A 14,379-nucleotide genomic window follows, 5' to 3' on the forward strand; every position below is an offset into this window, starting at 1 on the left:
TAATGGGTGCAGCACACCAACATGGCACATGTATACATATGTAACAAACCTGCGCATTGTGCACATGTACCCTAAAACTTAAAGTAGAATAATAAAGTTTAAAAAAAAGAAAAAAATTCATATAAGGCATTAAAGCCATGCCTAAAAAATAGTAAGTTCTCATTAAATAAGTGTTTTGATGACGATGATGTGAATGATGAACACTAATCAATCACTCCAGCAGGCCCCTTTCTTCATTGTTCTGTCAAAGCATCGCGTTCAGTACAGACTATTTGCCTTTTCATGCTTTCCTTCTCTGGCAACTTGCTTTTTCTCGTCTCAAAATATGTAAATCCTGCCCATATTTCAAAGTCAAAGTCCATTCGCCTTCATGAGACTTTTGCTGGATATCCCAAGCACGCTGGTCTCTTTCTTCCCTGGATTCCTGCAGTGGTCATTGCCTGGGCCTCACACTGGGCCTTTGATCATATTCTATCTTGATTGTCGACACTCTTGTGTTGGAATATCTTTCCCTTCAACTAGATTACGGGCTGTGGAGGTGGAAACCGCTATTATGTTACCATTGTATCACCATATTGTCTAGTATAATGCTAAATAAATACACACTCGGGAAGTGCATTTGGGAGCATTCCCTAATGTGTGGAAGCAGAGGTAATATTCAACTACCTAACAAACTGCAGTGTGTGAGCATCAGCCAGTCATAAAAGATGCAGTCAGGCCATGGAGTTGGAGCAGTGTCTTAGAGTTCTTTGCTTTGCTAAGCATAACTCTTTAGCTGCAGGGGCAGTGGATTTGAAACATCTTGGAAGAAAACTTTGTGGGCGTGATGCAGTAATTGTTTACCAACAAATAGGAAAGCATTTCAATATTTAACAGTTAGTACATCTGTAACTGGTACCTACCCGTCTAGTGTGGGAATCATCAAAATCCTTTTAATCTTGAGCTCATCGAGAAGAAATAATGGCTTATTAAACTAGCAGAATGTAACCAACTTGGAGGAATGTCCTTAAATTCTATGCATATATTATTTCTTTTCTTTCAGTCATGCAAGAATTATTTATTGAATATGTGTTATATGATGGAGACTGGGTGGTAGGAGGGTAGTAGGATGAAGAAGGTTGACTGGTTCTTTCTTTTAGGATGATTACAGTGTAGGATGAAGCCAAACAATACAAACATTACACAAATAACTTTGTAATTTCAATTGTGATAAATGTTACAAAGAAAAATGAAGACGCCTCTGAGGTGGATCATTAATTAAATAGTTCTCTGACCTTGAGCATCTATGTACCCCTCCTATGGCATATCCACAAATGACAGCTGACAGTAACATCACTCATAAGGAATGTTGCAGGGATAATGAGAATTTTTAGCAAATAAAATTTACTATATAAATGCCAAATGATTCTTTACATCTTAGAATGCTTTACATTAGAGAGCTATATGGTATATTTAGCTTTTTAATGGATTGTTTTCACAGTTTAGTTTCAAAGAAAGAAAAGTCAGCCTCTCAATTAAAATGTGAATTTGAATTGGTAAACTTGAGGGATATATTGAAATAAAACTGTTTATGAAAAATTATACTTACATGTTATCTCAGTTGAAGGGTTTATTTCCAGGTTTCCAGAGTTATTCAGCATTTGCCGTAAAACAGACTCGATTCTGCTTTTCATGGATGCCCCGTTGTTATTTCTAGTGAATCGAAATTTCATGACAACATCTGCTCTCACACCACTACCATCTTGCCTGTAAATCATAAAGATATTTTAAAAAACAAATAACATGACAATTTTTCACCATCCTGTTTATATACTCTTCTTGATTAAACCCTTTTAAAGAATTCATTTGCGGAATTTAACTTTAGACAGATCTCTGTAACAGTGTTTGCATACATAATACTATATCACGCTGCTATCTCACTTATTTGATTTCAATGCACAGAACACTGTACTCACTGTAGGATAGCTGATTTTGAAGTTATAATGCCAGAGTTCTACTGTGTAACTTTGGATATCTAAGTTTCTTCACATGTAAAATGGGTTATGAAGATTAGATGAATCACTATATGCAAAACTTCAAAGAAGAGTCAATAGCATACAGTAAGTGTACTATAAATATTAGCTATTCTCAGACTTCACCAATGTTATTAAAAATAATCTCCTAAACAAATTTATAAAGTGATAGGGTTGTCAATTTGTGTGAGTTAGAGACTCAACTTAATTTTTTGATACCTAGCCCATTCATCTGCCTACAAAAGCAAATTTTAACTTTTGTCGTATATTAAGATTTCATCATTCATTTTAATTAATAATAAAAATTCCTCACAATAAACCTTGGTGACTTGATTAAATATTCGGATTATCTAAAACCTCAGTAATTTCTATTTTCTTCCATGAAAGTTACCTCATAAACCAGTTCCTCCACCTGACATTGGCTGTCTTCTTTTCTGAAAAAGTACATTAAAGATATTGGCTTTGAGGCTCCCATATTCTCTCCTGGCTTCCTCCTCTCACCTCAATGACCAGCTCTAACTTAATATTCATTCCAGATACTAATTTAATATTTATTTTTAAAAATGTTAGATAAACAACTTCTTGAGATAGGCACTATTCTAAGCTTCAGAAATTAGCTGTGACTAAGATTCACAGTTGCCATATGGGTCTTGCAGTTTAGATGTAGAAACAGGCACTGAACAAATAATTACGACTTCCATGTCTAGCAACATGGAAGCCTAAATAATTTTAGAAAACACTTTCTGTATAAAACAAATAGAAATGATAGAAAATATATGATAAATTCCATTTCAAATGCAAAACTGGCTCATAGAAAAGTAAGGAAAATCCTGGAAGACCAAAAATAAAGAAGAATGTGAATAGTATGTGGTAAGACTAGAATATTCCACAGGCTTATGTTTAGCATTTACATAGAGACTGGAGATGGGACCTTGGGCTAGTGCAAAATAGGAAGTTGAACTTGAGGTTTTAGAAAAAGGCCAGGAGTCTCAAAGAACTAAACCCCCAATAACAGCATGAACTAGAATGAAAAAAATATGCTCGTCATGTCATAAAAAAATAAATTTATCTGTTTCTGAGATCCAGCTTTAAATTTAGAAAAAAGAAAAAGAAGTATCACCTGAAAATTCATAAGCATGGGCCTGGCTGCATGATATCTGAATCTTCATTAATACTACCTGAATACTCCCACAACCTTTAAACTAAGAAATTAACAACAACAACAAAATCCATGTGCTTCTGATTCCTCTAGAATGTCTGACAGATGTAACTGCTCTGGAGGTAGATGTGTTAAGTCTAGGTTGTACAGGGTCCCAAGTGAGATTAAATTTAAGCATACCATTTCAATGGTAAACAATACATCATGAGGTATGTATTAGTTTTTTCTCACGGAGCTATGAAGAACTGCCCGAGACTAGGTAATTTACAAAGAAAAGAGGTCCGCATGGCTGGGGAGGCCTCAGGAAATTTACAATCATGGCAGAAGGGGAAGCAAACACATCTTTCTTACATGGTGGCAGGAAAGAGAAGAACAGAGCAAAGGGGGGAAAAGTCCCTATAATCTAATCACCTCCCACAAGGTCCCTCCCACAACATGTGCGTATTATGGGAACCAGAGTTCAAGATGAGATTTTGGTGGGGGCACAGCCAAACCATACCAAGGTGGAATCAAAATAACAAAAAGATTATCCTCAAAAACCTCACCTAATAGAATCAACAGACAAGTTGAAGACTATATTTGAAATGACATATGACATAAAAGAGGGAATCATAAAAATGAGATTAAGGAGAAAACATTATTTTTAAAAGATCACCTAGTATCTGATAGCACGACAGAGTGACCATGGTCAATAATAATTTAATTGTACATTTAAAAATAACTAAAAGAATATAATTGGATTGTAACACAAAGGATAAATGCTTCAGGGGATGGATGCCCCATTTTACACAATGTGATTTTTATGCATTGTTTGCTTGTATCAAAACATCTCATGTACCCCATAAATACATACAACTACTAGGTACCCACAAAAAATAAAATAAGAAATGTGTTTAAAAGACCAGGCAGATTCTCAAAAGAAACAGATAGAACTTGCAGATAGGAAAACATACTCATTGAAATTGAAAACGCAATACATGGGTTACACAGAATACAAGTCAAAGCTGAAGAGAAATTAGTTATCTAAAAGAGATGAAGAAGTTACACAGAATCTAACATAGATAAAAGATAAAATAGAGGTTGAGGGACATGATAAAGTTCCATGTAAAGCCATGCTAAAAAAAGAGCGCAGAAAAAAATAAGCAGTCATACTGGAAGAGATCATGAGAATTATCCACGTGATGGTACCACGTAGATGGCTGCATATATTCATGTCTAGAGGCAAAAGAGGACTGGCCTAGACATACAACTTTGAGAGCACTCAGCATATGGGTGGCAGTGAAGGCCAATGAAAGGAGAGAGTGTGACCTGAGATGAGAGGCCTAGAGCACAGCCTGATGTTCAGCAATATTTAAGGAATATACAAAGAAGTAAGACCTAGTAAAGCAAACCAAGAAGGAATAGCTAGGGAGGTAAGGGGAAAATCAGGGTGTACAAGGCCATACAAACCACGGGGTAGTCCTATTTCAAGGAGTGACAGGCCAACAGGACCAAATACTGTTGAGAGGTCCAAGAATAGGAGTGATGTGGTTTCTTTGGATTTTGTTATTTGCACGTCATTGTTGAATCGGCAAGAGCAGTTGATATTTTGTGGTGGTATTGAAGCCAGGTTGCAGAGGATTGAGTGACAAGTGGGAAGTGAACAAAAGGAGAGAAAAGGCAGAAGGCTCATGTAGTCCTACAGGTTTTCAGGGCTTACTCACTTTTGAATATTAGTGGCTGATACAGATACTGACAAGAAAGTACTAAGTGAATGTGCACTGAATTGACTGAAAGGTGTTTTGGAAAATACCCTTCTCGTGGACTCTTCCTATCCCTTTGACTCCTCATCAAAACTTACCTGACCAGACATCTGTGCTCCAGATACTTACTAGGTGACTCTCCAGAGAATAAGAATTAATTTTCTTGTGATGCTAGTATTTGAGAAAGAATTAGTATAATTCCTCTTCTACCAAAGAACTTTGCATATTATTTAAAGGCTAGAGCAATGTGGTCATCTGAGACATTTGCAGGAGAGTCAGTAAAGGTGACTATTTCAGTTGGAAAGACCGGTTTTATCACATCATATTTAACTAAGGCAGGAATGGCAAATAACTAGCATGCATGCTGCTACTCCTCCTATTATTAACTCATGGTAGACATGCCTTGGATTTGGCCATAATACCCTTTTATTATAGCACATCAGGCAGATAAAACCAAAAAGCCTCTTTTGATGTTGGTCATAGTGTCTTGATCTTGGATGGATACACCCAAACCACAGCATTGTACAACTCCAGGAGGGACTGTTCACATAGGCTGCACTGTGAGTGAAATCCACTGGAGTTCTACAACAGGATGATGGCCTTGTTACTGTACCTTCACCCCAACTCTGTCTCCACCCCTTCTTCCTCTTCCCACTAAGAATAGATGTAATATGGTTATTTACATTAGTAGCTAAATAGATCATATGTTTGGCTTTTTTGGCATTGGTTTTTAAGCTGACTAAAATACTGTTTTCATAATATTACAACAACTTATCTGAACATGTCATTTACTATTCATTCTGTGACAAAAAGTCAAGTATGCCACATTGTATCTACACTTAAATATTTTTTCTACAGTTCCACTCACCTCAGTTTGACAACATGAGCTCTGATGAACTGATTTCTTAAATTTGATTCTTTGAATGTTTTAGTAATCTGTAGAAAGAAAGAGAGGGGGAAACTCTCTGTAATTACAGTTCTTCTCCTTCCTCTCAACCTTGCAACATGAGACATGTTAATGAGGAGTAGAAAACTGAACTTTCACTTTAGTTCAACCGAATTCCATTGCAAAACACATGGGATTGATTTGGGCAGGTTCTGTAACCTTTTGATGCAGTACCTATTCCTTTATCTGTTATACAGAGATGATGCTGGACAGGCTGGGTTTTTGCTGGAAATCATTCTAAACACATCAGATGCTTTACTTAATGAAAGGTTATGTTATATGGCTTGGTGGCTGTTACTAAGGGCTTGGGGCAGGAATCATGCCAGCATGAGGGAAGTCCACTGACACAACTCAAAATGTGTGATCCCAACAATTGCTTTTAATGGATGAAACCTGATTAAACCAGACTAAGATGAGTAGCAATGGAAAACTTGAAGAGAAGGGGAGAAGGAAGCAAGGGGCAGTCTTTTTTTTTTTTTTTTTTTTTTTTGTCATTTCTGATTAATACCTAAGCATCAGAGACTATTTTTTTTTAGCATTAGTTGGTAATTTCTTTTTTATTTTTTAGAAATTGAGTCTCACTATGTTGCCCAGGCTGGCCTCTAACTGTTGTGCTTAAGAATCCTGCAGCCTCACAGGAAAAGTAGTGGGGAAGAGGGGAAAAGAGGTGATGCTTAATGGGTATAAAAATATAGTTAGATGAAATGAACGAGATCTCATATTTAATAGCACAACACGGTGCCTATTCCAAGGGTGGAGTTGGAATGTTCCCAACACAAAGAAAGATAAATGCTTGAGGTGATAGATGTCCCAATTACCCTGATGTGATTATTAAACATGATGTGTCTGTATCAGAACATGACTTGTACTCCATGGGTATGTACACCTATTATGTACCCATAATAATTAAAAATAAAATAACATAAAAAAGGATACTCCAACCTCAGTCTCCTGAGTATCTGGGACTATCGGTGTGTACCACTGTGCTTGGCTCAGTTAATAATTTATGGCCAGGCGCGGTGCCTCACGCCTGTAATCCCAGCACTTTGGGAGGCTGAGGCGGGTGGACCATGAGGTCGGGACATCGAGACCATCCTGGCTAACACAGTGAAACTCTGTCTCTACTAAAAATACAAAAAATTAGCTGGGCGTGGTGGCAGGCGCCTCTTGTTCCAGCTATTTGGGAGGCTGAGGCAGGAGAATCACTTGAACCAGGGAGGTGGAGGTTGCAGTGAGCCAAGATCCCGCCACTGTACTCCAGCCTGGGCTACAGAATGAGACTCAGTCTCAATAATAAAAATAATAATAATTATTAATTTCTTGACTGAATCATAACTATCTCCTTGAATCACTACTCAGTCCCAGCAAGGATGCTTCTCCTGAGGCATAACATTCAGATTCATAGTCAACTGAGAGTGCTGTGACTGATACAGTTCTCCTGAGATTCAGGGTCAGATGTATTGTGGTTTCATTAAGAAGAATGGATTATGCTGGCTTATACTGTGAGGTGGCACCTAGGTGGATGTGGATATGAAAAGATGAAGATAAGAAAATTAAGTATCATGCTGGATATTACATTAAGCCAGGATTTGGAGCAGATTCTTCTCAAAATGGTAAAATTTATGTAATCTTGATTATACCACAATATGTCTTACTTTTTCAATATTCACTCCTAAAGGATGATTGATGTCAGACCAACAGGATTCTTAACCAAATGATAATTTTCTGGTTTTTTTCCAGAGAACCTTTGGACAATTTTAAGAACAATGAGCTGTTGGTTTTATCAAAGTACTTTATGTTTCTTTTTTAAAAATTCAAGAAATACTAGTAAGTATTAAGAAGAAAGCAAAAAGTCAGGCCAGGCACGGTGGCTCACACCTGTAATCCCAGCACTTTGGGAGGCTGAGGCAAGTGGATCACTTGAGGCCAGGAGTTCGAGACCAGTCTGGCCAACATGGTGAAACCCTGTCTCTCCTAAAAATACAAAAAAAAATTAGCCAGGTATGGTGGTAGGCACCTGTAATCCCAACTACTCAAGAGGCTGGGGTAGGAGAATCACTTGAACCTGCAGGGCAGAGGTCGCAGTGAGTCAAGATCGTGCCAGTACACTCCAGCCTGGACAACAGAGCAAGACTCTGTTTAAAAAAAAGAAAAAAAAAGAAGAAGGCAAAAAGTAATTCTAAATTCTATGATCTAGAATTAACCATTGCTGTAATTCGATAAAGTAACTTCTAGTAATCTACTTAGAAGCATGAGCTTTAATATGTTTAGTAATATGGAATGTTAAAGGAGATATTTTAATAAAAACATTTAACTTTAATTTTACTGGACTTTAATCGTAGTAGAAAAAACTGTCATAAAGCTGAAGGAATTATTAAAATTTGATAAGTGGTTCTTGTAATTATATTTTAATTCATGGTTTGGCATTGCACCGGCACTGGCTAGACTGGACTAAAATGTGAAGTATCCACCTTAACGTTTCTGTTATGTGGGCAACATTAAGAGGCAAGTTAGTAAGGACTAAGATAATAAGAAACATAAAGAAAGCAAGTGGATTAATTGGTTGATATGCAAATACAAGAATAAAAGAAGAGGCCTATGAATAAGATTTCATATTTCACAGAGTGGGTGAAAGTGTTACTACTGACTCTCATTAGAACTTAACAAATGCTTGGTAAGAAAATCAGTAAGGAGATGCTTGCAGAGTATTCTAATGAGCTAGTGATAAGGGCAGGAGATGGAAAATACAGAGACAGGTTAGTTTAGCTGGCGTCACAAAGTTTAATGAACTGTATAAACTTTCTTCCTCTCAGTTTCTCCATCTGTAAAAGGAAAGTAGTTCACGTGTACTAAAATGATTCATCTGTATACAGTTGACTACTGCAAATCATAGAGACGATGCATCTACTTTTCATAAGTTTTACATTCAATCTTTTAGCCTTTTCCCTCCCTCTACAATTATTAACCTGTTCAAATGAGTTTACTTTTATACACATTTTATTTTGTAACCTGTACTGCTGACACCTTCATTACATTGGACAAAAACTGAGTAAACATTGAAAAAAAGAGAACTATTTAATATTTCCCTTCTGATTGAGGTGACAATATTATTTTTTAAATCCAGAATAGTCTAGAATCCTCAATATCCATAATATTCATAAACAATAGACTGAAGCAAGTTATGGATTGTGTAAGAAAATTCTAACAAAGTGAACATCACTAAATCTGTTAGTAGAACAGGTCACATAAAGGTTGAAACACTGCATACAGGATATCTATAATTGTCACATATTTTTCATGGCTGCAATAGAAAGGTCTTATTAGTTGCCTATGAATATATCAGATTAATCACCTTCTTTAGTGCATTATTACTTGCTAGTTATAGCTTTGTTCATATTATTAGAATAGAAGTAATAGAAGTAATGCTTTTGTCATTTTAATCACTCTTCTGTTACAATTTTCTCTTTTGTTTAACCAGAAGATCTGGAAGGCTCAGTTGTCAAGGAGGAGATAAAATATGTGGCAATATGATCTATCTATTACTATAATGGTCTCCATACATTTCTGATTATGTGCTCCTATAGGTGAAACATTTCATAAATGAGTAGCCAAAACATGTATATTTACTTATAAATTATATACATGTAATAATACAGCATTACTAACAATATCCATTATAATATATTTATGAAATTAGAAATTAAAAAGGCTGAGTTATAAAATAAACACAGGTATTTTATTTTTTGTAATAATATTTTTAGTATTGTAATATGAGTGGATAGAATTTATAATTTTTGAACATTGTCATAAAATGGTTCAAAAGTCTTATTCTAAGTTTAATTTCAATACTTGGTTTTAAGCACTGAAAAAGTTTCCACATAATTACCTGGCCCCATGTGCATGAAGTTTATCATTGGCAGAATTCATTAAATCATGACACTTAAGTTTTCAGTCTCACTCATCATGCAAATTTTTGTTAAAATTCAGCAAGTGAATTTCCATTTTCCATGATGTCAGTTGGTTATCCTTGCAAACCAATTGAAAGGTGTTTTGTTTTATATATTTTTAAAGAAATGTGTACAAAATCTATTAAACATTATAGTTAATCTTTTCTCCCAAATTTTTATGTGTGCATGTCAGAGAACTTTTACAGATAACATACTTTATATGCTTTTCAGTAAAACAAAACAAAACCCAATCACCTAATGATGGACACATTGCTAAACGTATTTTCAAAGTCTTCTCTCTATAGCATGAATTATATTTAAAAATTGATTTTTTTTTTTTTTTGAGACAGAGTCTCGCTCTGTTGCCCAGGCTGGAGTGCAATGGGTGATCTTGGCTCGCTGCAACCTCTGCCTCCCGGGTTCAAGCGATTCTCCTGCCTCAGCCTCTCAAGTAGCTGGGATTACAAACATCCGCCATCATGCCTGGCTAATTTTTGTATTTTTGTAGAGAAGAGGTTTCATCATGTTGGTCAGGCTGGTCTTGAACTCCTGACCTCAGGTGATCCGCTCATCTCACTCTTCCAAAGTGCTGGGATTACAGGCCTGAGCCACTGCACCAGGCCTTAAAAAGTGATTTTCTGATACATATACCTTGAAGGAAAATGTTGTGTGCGTGTATGGGTCTAGTATATATTAAATATCTTCTAAAAAGTGTACCACTGACTGGCATTGCTTTACCTGTTAATATGGCTTTAATAGAGAAAGAAATATGTCAGTTCTGTCATTATCTTACTGTTCATTACTGTGATTACATATTAGGGTTATTACAAAGTGCAAGTGTTAAAATTTGTTTTTGTTTTGCAGGATTCCTCTCAGTTCCCTTGTTGCTTTTGGGAGGCTTAGTTTTCTTTTAGAACTGGATAATACAATCTTTCAGTCTAGTTGTAAACTGCTCATCATTGAAATCTGCTGAGAGCAGGTAAAGGTGTGCTGAAGCCTGGTCTGTCCCACTGTGTTACTGTCTACACTTCCCTCAGATCTCAGAGTGTCTTCATACATTTCATGTGCCCTTAAGGCATAAAACCAAACAAGGATGCTAGTGTCAATCCTGTTTAATGATTTAACCATTTGTTAGAAAGTAACAAAGCTAAGTTTCTTTTTTTCTTTTCTGTTTCTTAAGAAAAGTAATTTAGAGGAAAAATACATGTAAAATGACCTTTGAGTATTTTATTTCAGCACTCCAGTGAATTGTTGGTCCTCGCTGGGATGCATATCCTCATTTTGGAGATGACTGTGAACTCCACTGTGGCTATCATCATGTCTTTATTTTGTGTTTCTTAGACACATGCATCGTTTATTCATTCAGTCAACAAATATTTGAATACCTAGTATGTGCCAAAATCTCTTGTAGGCTTTCGGTAACAATCAATTCTGATTAAATGGATGTGCCTGAAAGGAATTTCACCCCAAATCCCTGATGGTATAAGTTATGTGATAAGATTAATTTTAAATTAATATTGCTTTCTTTCTCCTCCCATGTTCTAGTTTGTTTATGGAAATGCCATTCAATATATTTTGGGAAAAAAGTATTTGTTGTTTGCAGACATTTGTTGCAATGTCACTCCTGATGGCAAAGGAGAGATTTAATGACTCAGTTGGTCCCAGGTATGAATCCTGATTGAAGTCTTTTGTTTCATTTGGAGAAAACCATTTAAGTAGAATGCATTCATAGTTTTGATACATGTACTTTGCAAACAGGTACTTTCATTATTTCTAAATGGCCTCATTCATTTACTTATTCAACAACTGTTTTTGAGCATCTCTTGTGTGCCACCACCTCCCGCCCCCCTTCTGTCAGGTATTGGAATACAATGATGGATAGAAAACAGTAATCTGGCCATCATGAAGCTTATGTCTAATGGATGGAAATAGACCTAATCAAATAATCATTCACAATTAAGTAAAATTATAACCATGAAAAGTGCAGCAATACAGTAGAGGGACCTGAGCCCATTAATGATATGAGAGATATTTCTTAGAGGAAATGCTTATTGAGTTGAGATTTTCACGAAGAATCAGACTTAGCTGGTTGAAGCGGAAGGAAAAAGGCTCCTCAGTAGAATGAATGGCACATGCACGGTCCTGAGGTGGGAAGAACAGATTGTGCTTAAGGAATGAAAGAAGGCCAGTGCAACTGTACCACGGAGAGCAAGTAGGGTAGGGTGACAGGAAATTCCCGAGCATGCCGGTCTTTGCACTTGAAGCATTTGGTTTTATCGTAAACAATGGGAAACCATGGAAGTGTTTTAAACGAGAGGATAATATAGTGGGATTTGCAATTTGAGAACAATCTGTCTTGCTGCATATATAGATAATCAGTTTCGGAGAAAAAATAATGCACATGAACAGATTAGTTTTGTTGCTATTTTGGTGCCCTAGGGTAGAGGCGATGGCTTGGATAGTCATGGCAGCAATGGATATGGAGAGAGGTGGATGGATTTGAAGGGAATACAGGGGATTAAGTGGACAGTGGCTGGTGATGAATAGGATATTTGGAATGATAGAATTTTAAGGATGAATTCTACGTTTCTGATTTGGATAATTGAATAAATGGTATTGCTATTAATAGTGATAGGTATTGTTGGTGGAAAGCTAGGATGGTGTGGGGATATCATGAGTTTGATTTTGAGAGATAATATATTTGAGTTGTTTTGAAACAGCCATGTAAGGATATCAAGCTGGCAACTAGAGTGCAAAAGAACAGTCTGGGCTGGAAATATAGTGAATCATTGGTGTATAAGTAGAGGTTGAAGTAATGGGCATGTATGTGTGGGATCGTCTAGACAGAACGATAGTGTCAGAGGAGAGGTGGACATAAGCCAAAGCCTAGAGGTATTTCAACATTGAATGGCAGTGTAGAGGAGGGTGAGCCTGTAAAGAACACAGGGAAGTAATGACCAGTGAAGCAGGCTGGGAAAAAGAGGTAAATGAGTGGCATGAGTAACTCTCATTAAAATCACAAAATTATAGACTTTTTGTGTAAGAATATGCTATACAAATTATCTAGCCTAACTATTTTATTTTACTTATGAATAAACTGAGGACTAGAAATGACAAGTGAAGTGCTAAATAAAATAAAAAATTCTGAGACTATTCCACTGCTCGTTCAGTGTTAACACTTTGTCTATGGGATAAGGATAATAACAATACTCATGTTATCATAAGAAATGGTATGGTCCTTAGATTCTGAGTCAACAGACCCTGGCGTGAATTCTGGTGATACCACTTTCCAGTTCAATGGCCTCTGATATGTTTCTTAATCTCACAATCTTTGCTTACCAGTCTATACAAATGATTTATTAATTTTTATGGCTCTTGTGAAATAAAGGTTAGATAATATATGTGAAAATGTTTTGTAAACTAGAAAGCACTGTATTAGAGTACTATTCATGTATCATTTTAAAAGTTCAAAGTGTTTTTACAAAAGGATACATATGTAAGATTAACTAGGGAAGTCATATATCAGAATAATTTCATGGAAATCTTGAAATACTAATATATTGTCAAGCCACAGTACTCTAAATATCCTGGTAATGCTGCAGGCAAAGATTAATTACAGAAAGAGATTAGAGTACAGAAAAAAGACAAAGAAGGATTTAGTGTATGATAAAGGTGACATGACAAGTACATCAACTGCACTGTTTAACACACTTAGTGTTTAATAGTGTGTTAAATAGGTGTTTTAACTAGAAAGCATCATCTACAAACCAGAAGGTGGCCCCTCAGACACCAAATCTGCTGGTGCATTCATCTTTGACTTCTCCTGTGAGAAATAAATTTTTGTCGTGCATATGCCACCCAGTCTATGATATTTTGTTGTAGCAGCTCGAACAGATGAAAACAGCAACTGACAATAAACTTTGTATGGGAAAAAAAAGAGTCTGGAGTTAGGAAGAGATAAAACTGCTGGGGGTGGGTGGGGGGAAGGAAGTCCCAGGGATGCTAAGGCTCCTGCAGAGGGAGGAAACCCCCGGTCAAAAGCTGACACCCCAGGGAAGCGCAGCAGCCAGGGCTCAGTGCCAGCTGTGGTGGGGTGACAGCCCCAGAAAAGAAGGAGGGTTTCTGTAGTAAAGGAGTGCACTTGGACAGGCAGAGCCCCAGGTCTGCACGGTCAGGATCTGCCTCCAAGGGGAGCTGTGCAGTGTCAGTGTGTGTGTGCACTTGCGTGTGTGCCTTCATTTGTCTTTAAATCCCAATCAATCTTATATTTAAATTCCTTTCTCCACCATGCCTGACATTTTTAGCATTCAGCCTTAAATAGCCCAAATCCCAAAGTTTCACCATTGTGTAGTACTTTACAACTTGCAGACGACTGCACACACTCATTTCATTATTTACAGCTCAGTAGAACTCACTGGACCCATGTGGCAGCTGAGGAAAAAGCCTGTGGGCCTTCGAGTGACTTGCCTGGAAGTGGAGGAAATCAAACCAGGCCTTTGACTACCTGCCCAGGGCCATTTCTGCTGCCCCAGAGCAAACCTTTGTACACAGACTGAGAGCTTTGGAAATGTAC

The 14,379-nt window shown here is 36.8% G+C and overlaps 1 protein-coding gene across 1 annotated transcript in view; it reads right to left on the reverse strand.

Annotated features, from left to right (window-relative positions):
• The window catches only part of LOC116468310 (transmembrane protease serine 11D), a 62,595-nt gene that overhangs the window by 16,019 nt on the left and 32,197 nt on the right, over window positions 1-14,379 (reverse strand). The window contains exons 4-5 of the mRNA XM_032151932.1: window positions 5,782-5,849; window positions 1,589-1,746 (exon numbers count right to left, since the gene is read on the reverse strand). Of these exons, the coding sequence (XP_032007823.1) occupies window positions 1,589-1,746; window positions 5,782-5,849 (226 nt within the window). The remainder of the gene's footprint in view (window positions 1-1,588; window positions 1,747-5,781; window positions 5,850-14,379) is intronic.

The sequence above is a fragment of the Hylobates moloch genome, unplaced genomic scaffold (assembly GCF_009828535.3).
Source record: "Hylobates moloch isolate HMO894 unplaced genomic scaffold, HMol_V3 SCAFFOLD_2, whole genome shotgun sequence".
Classification (NCBI taxonomy): Eukaryota; Metazoa; Chordata; class Mammalia; order Primates; family Hylobatidae; genus Hylobates; species Hylobates moloch.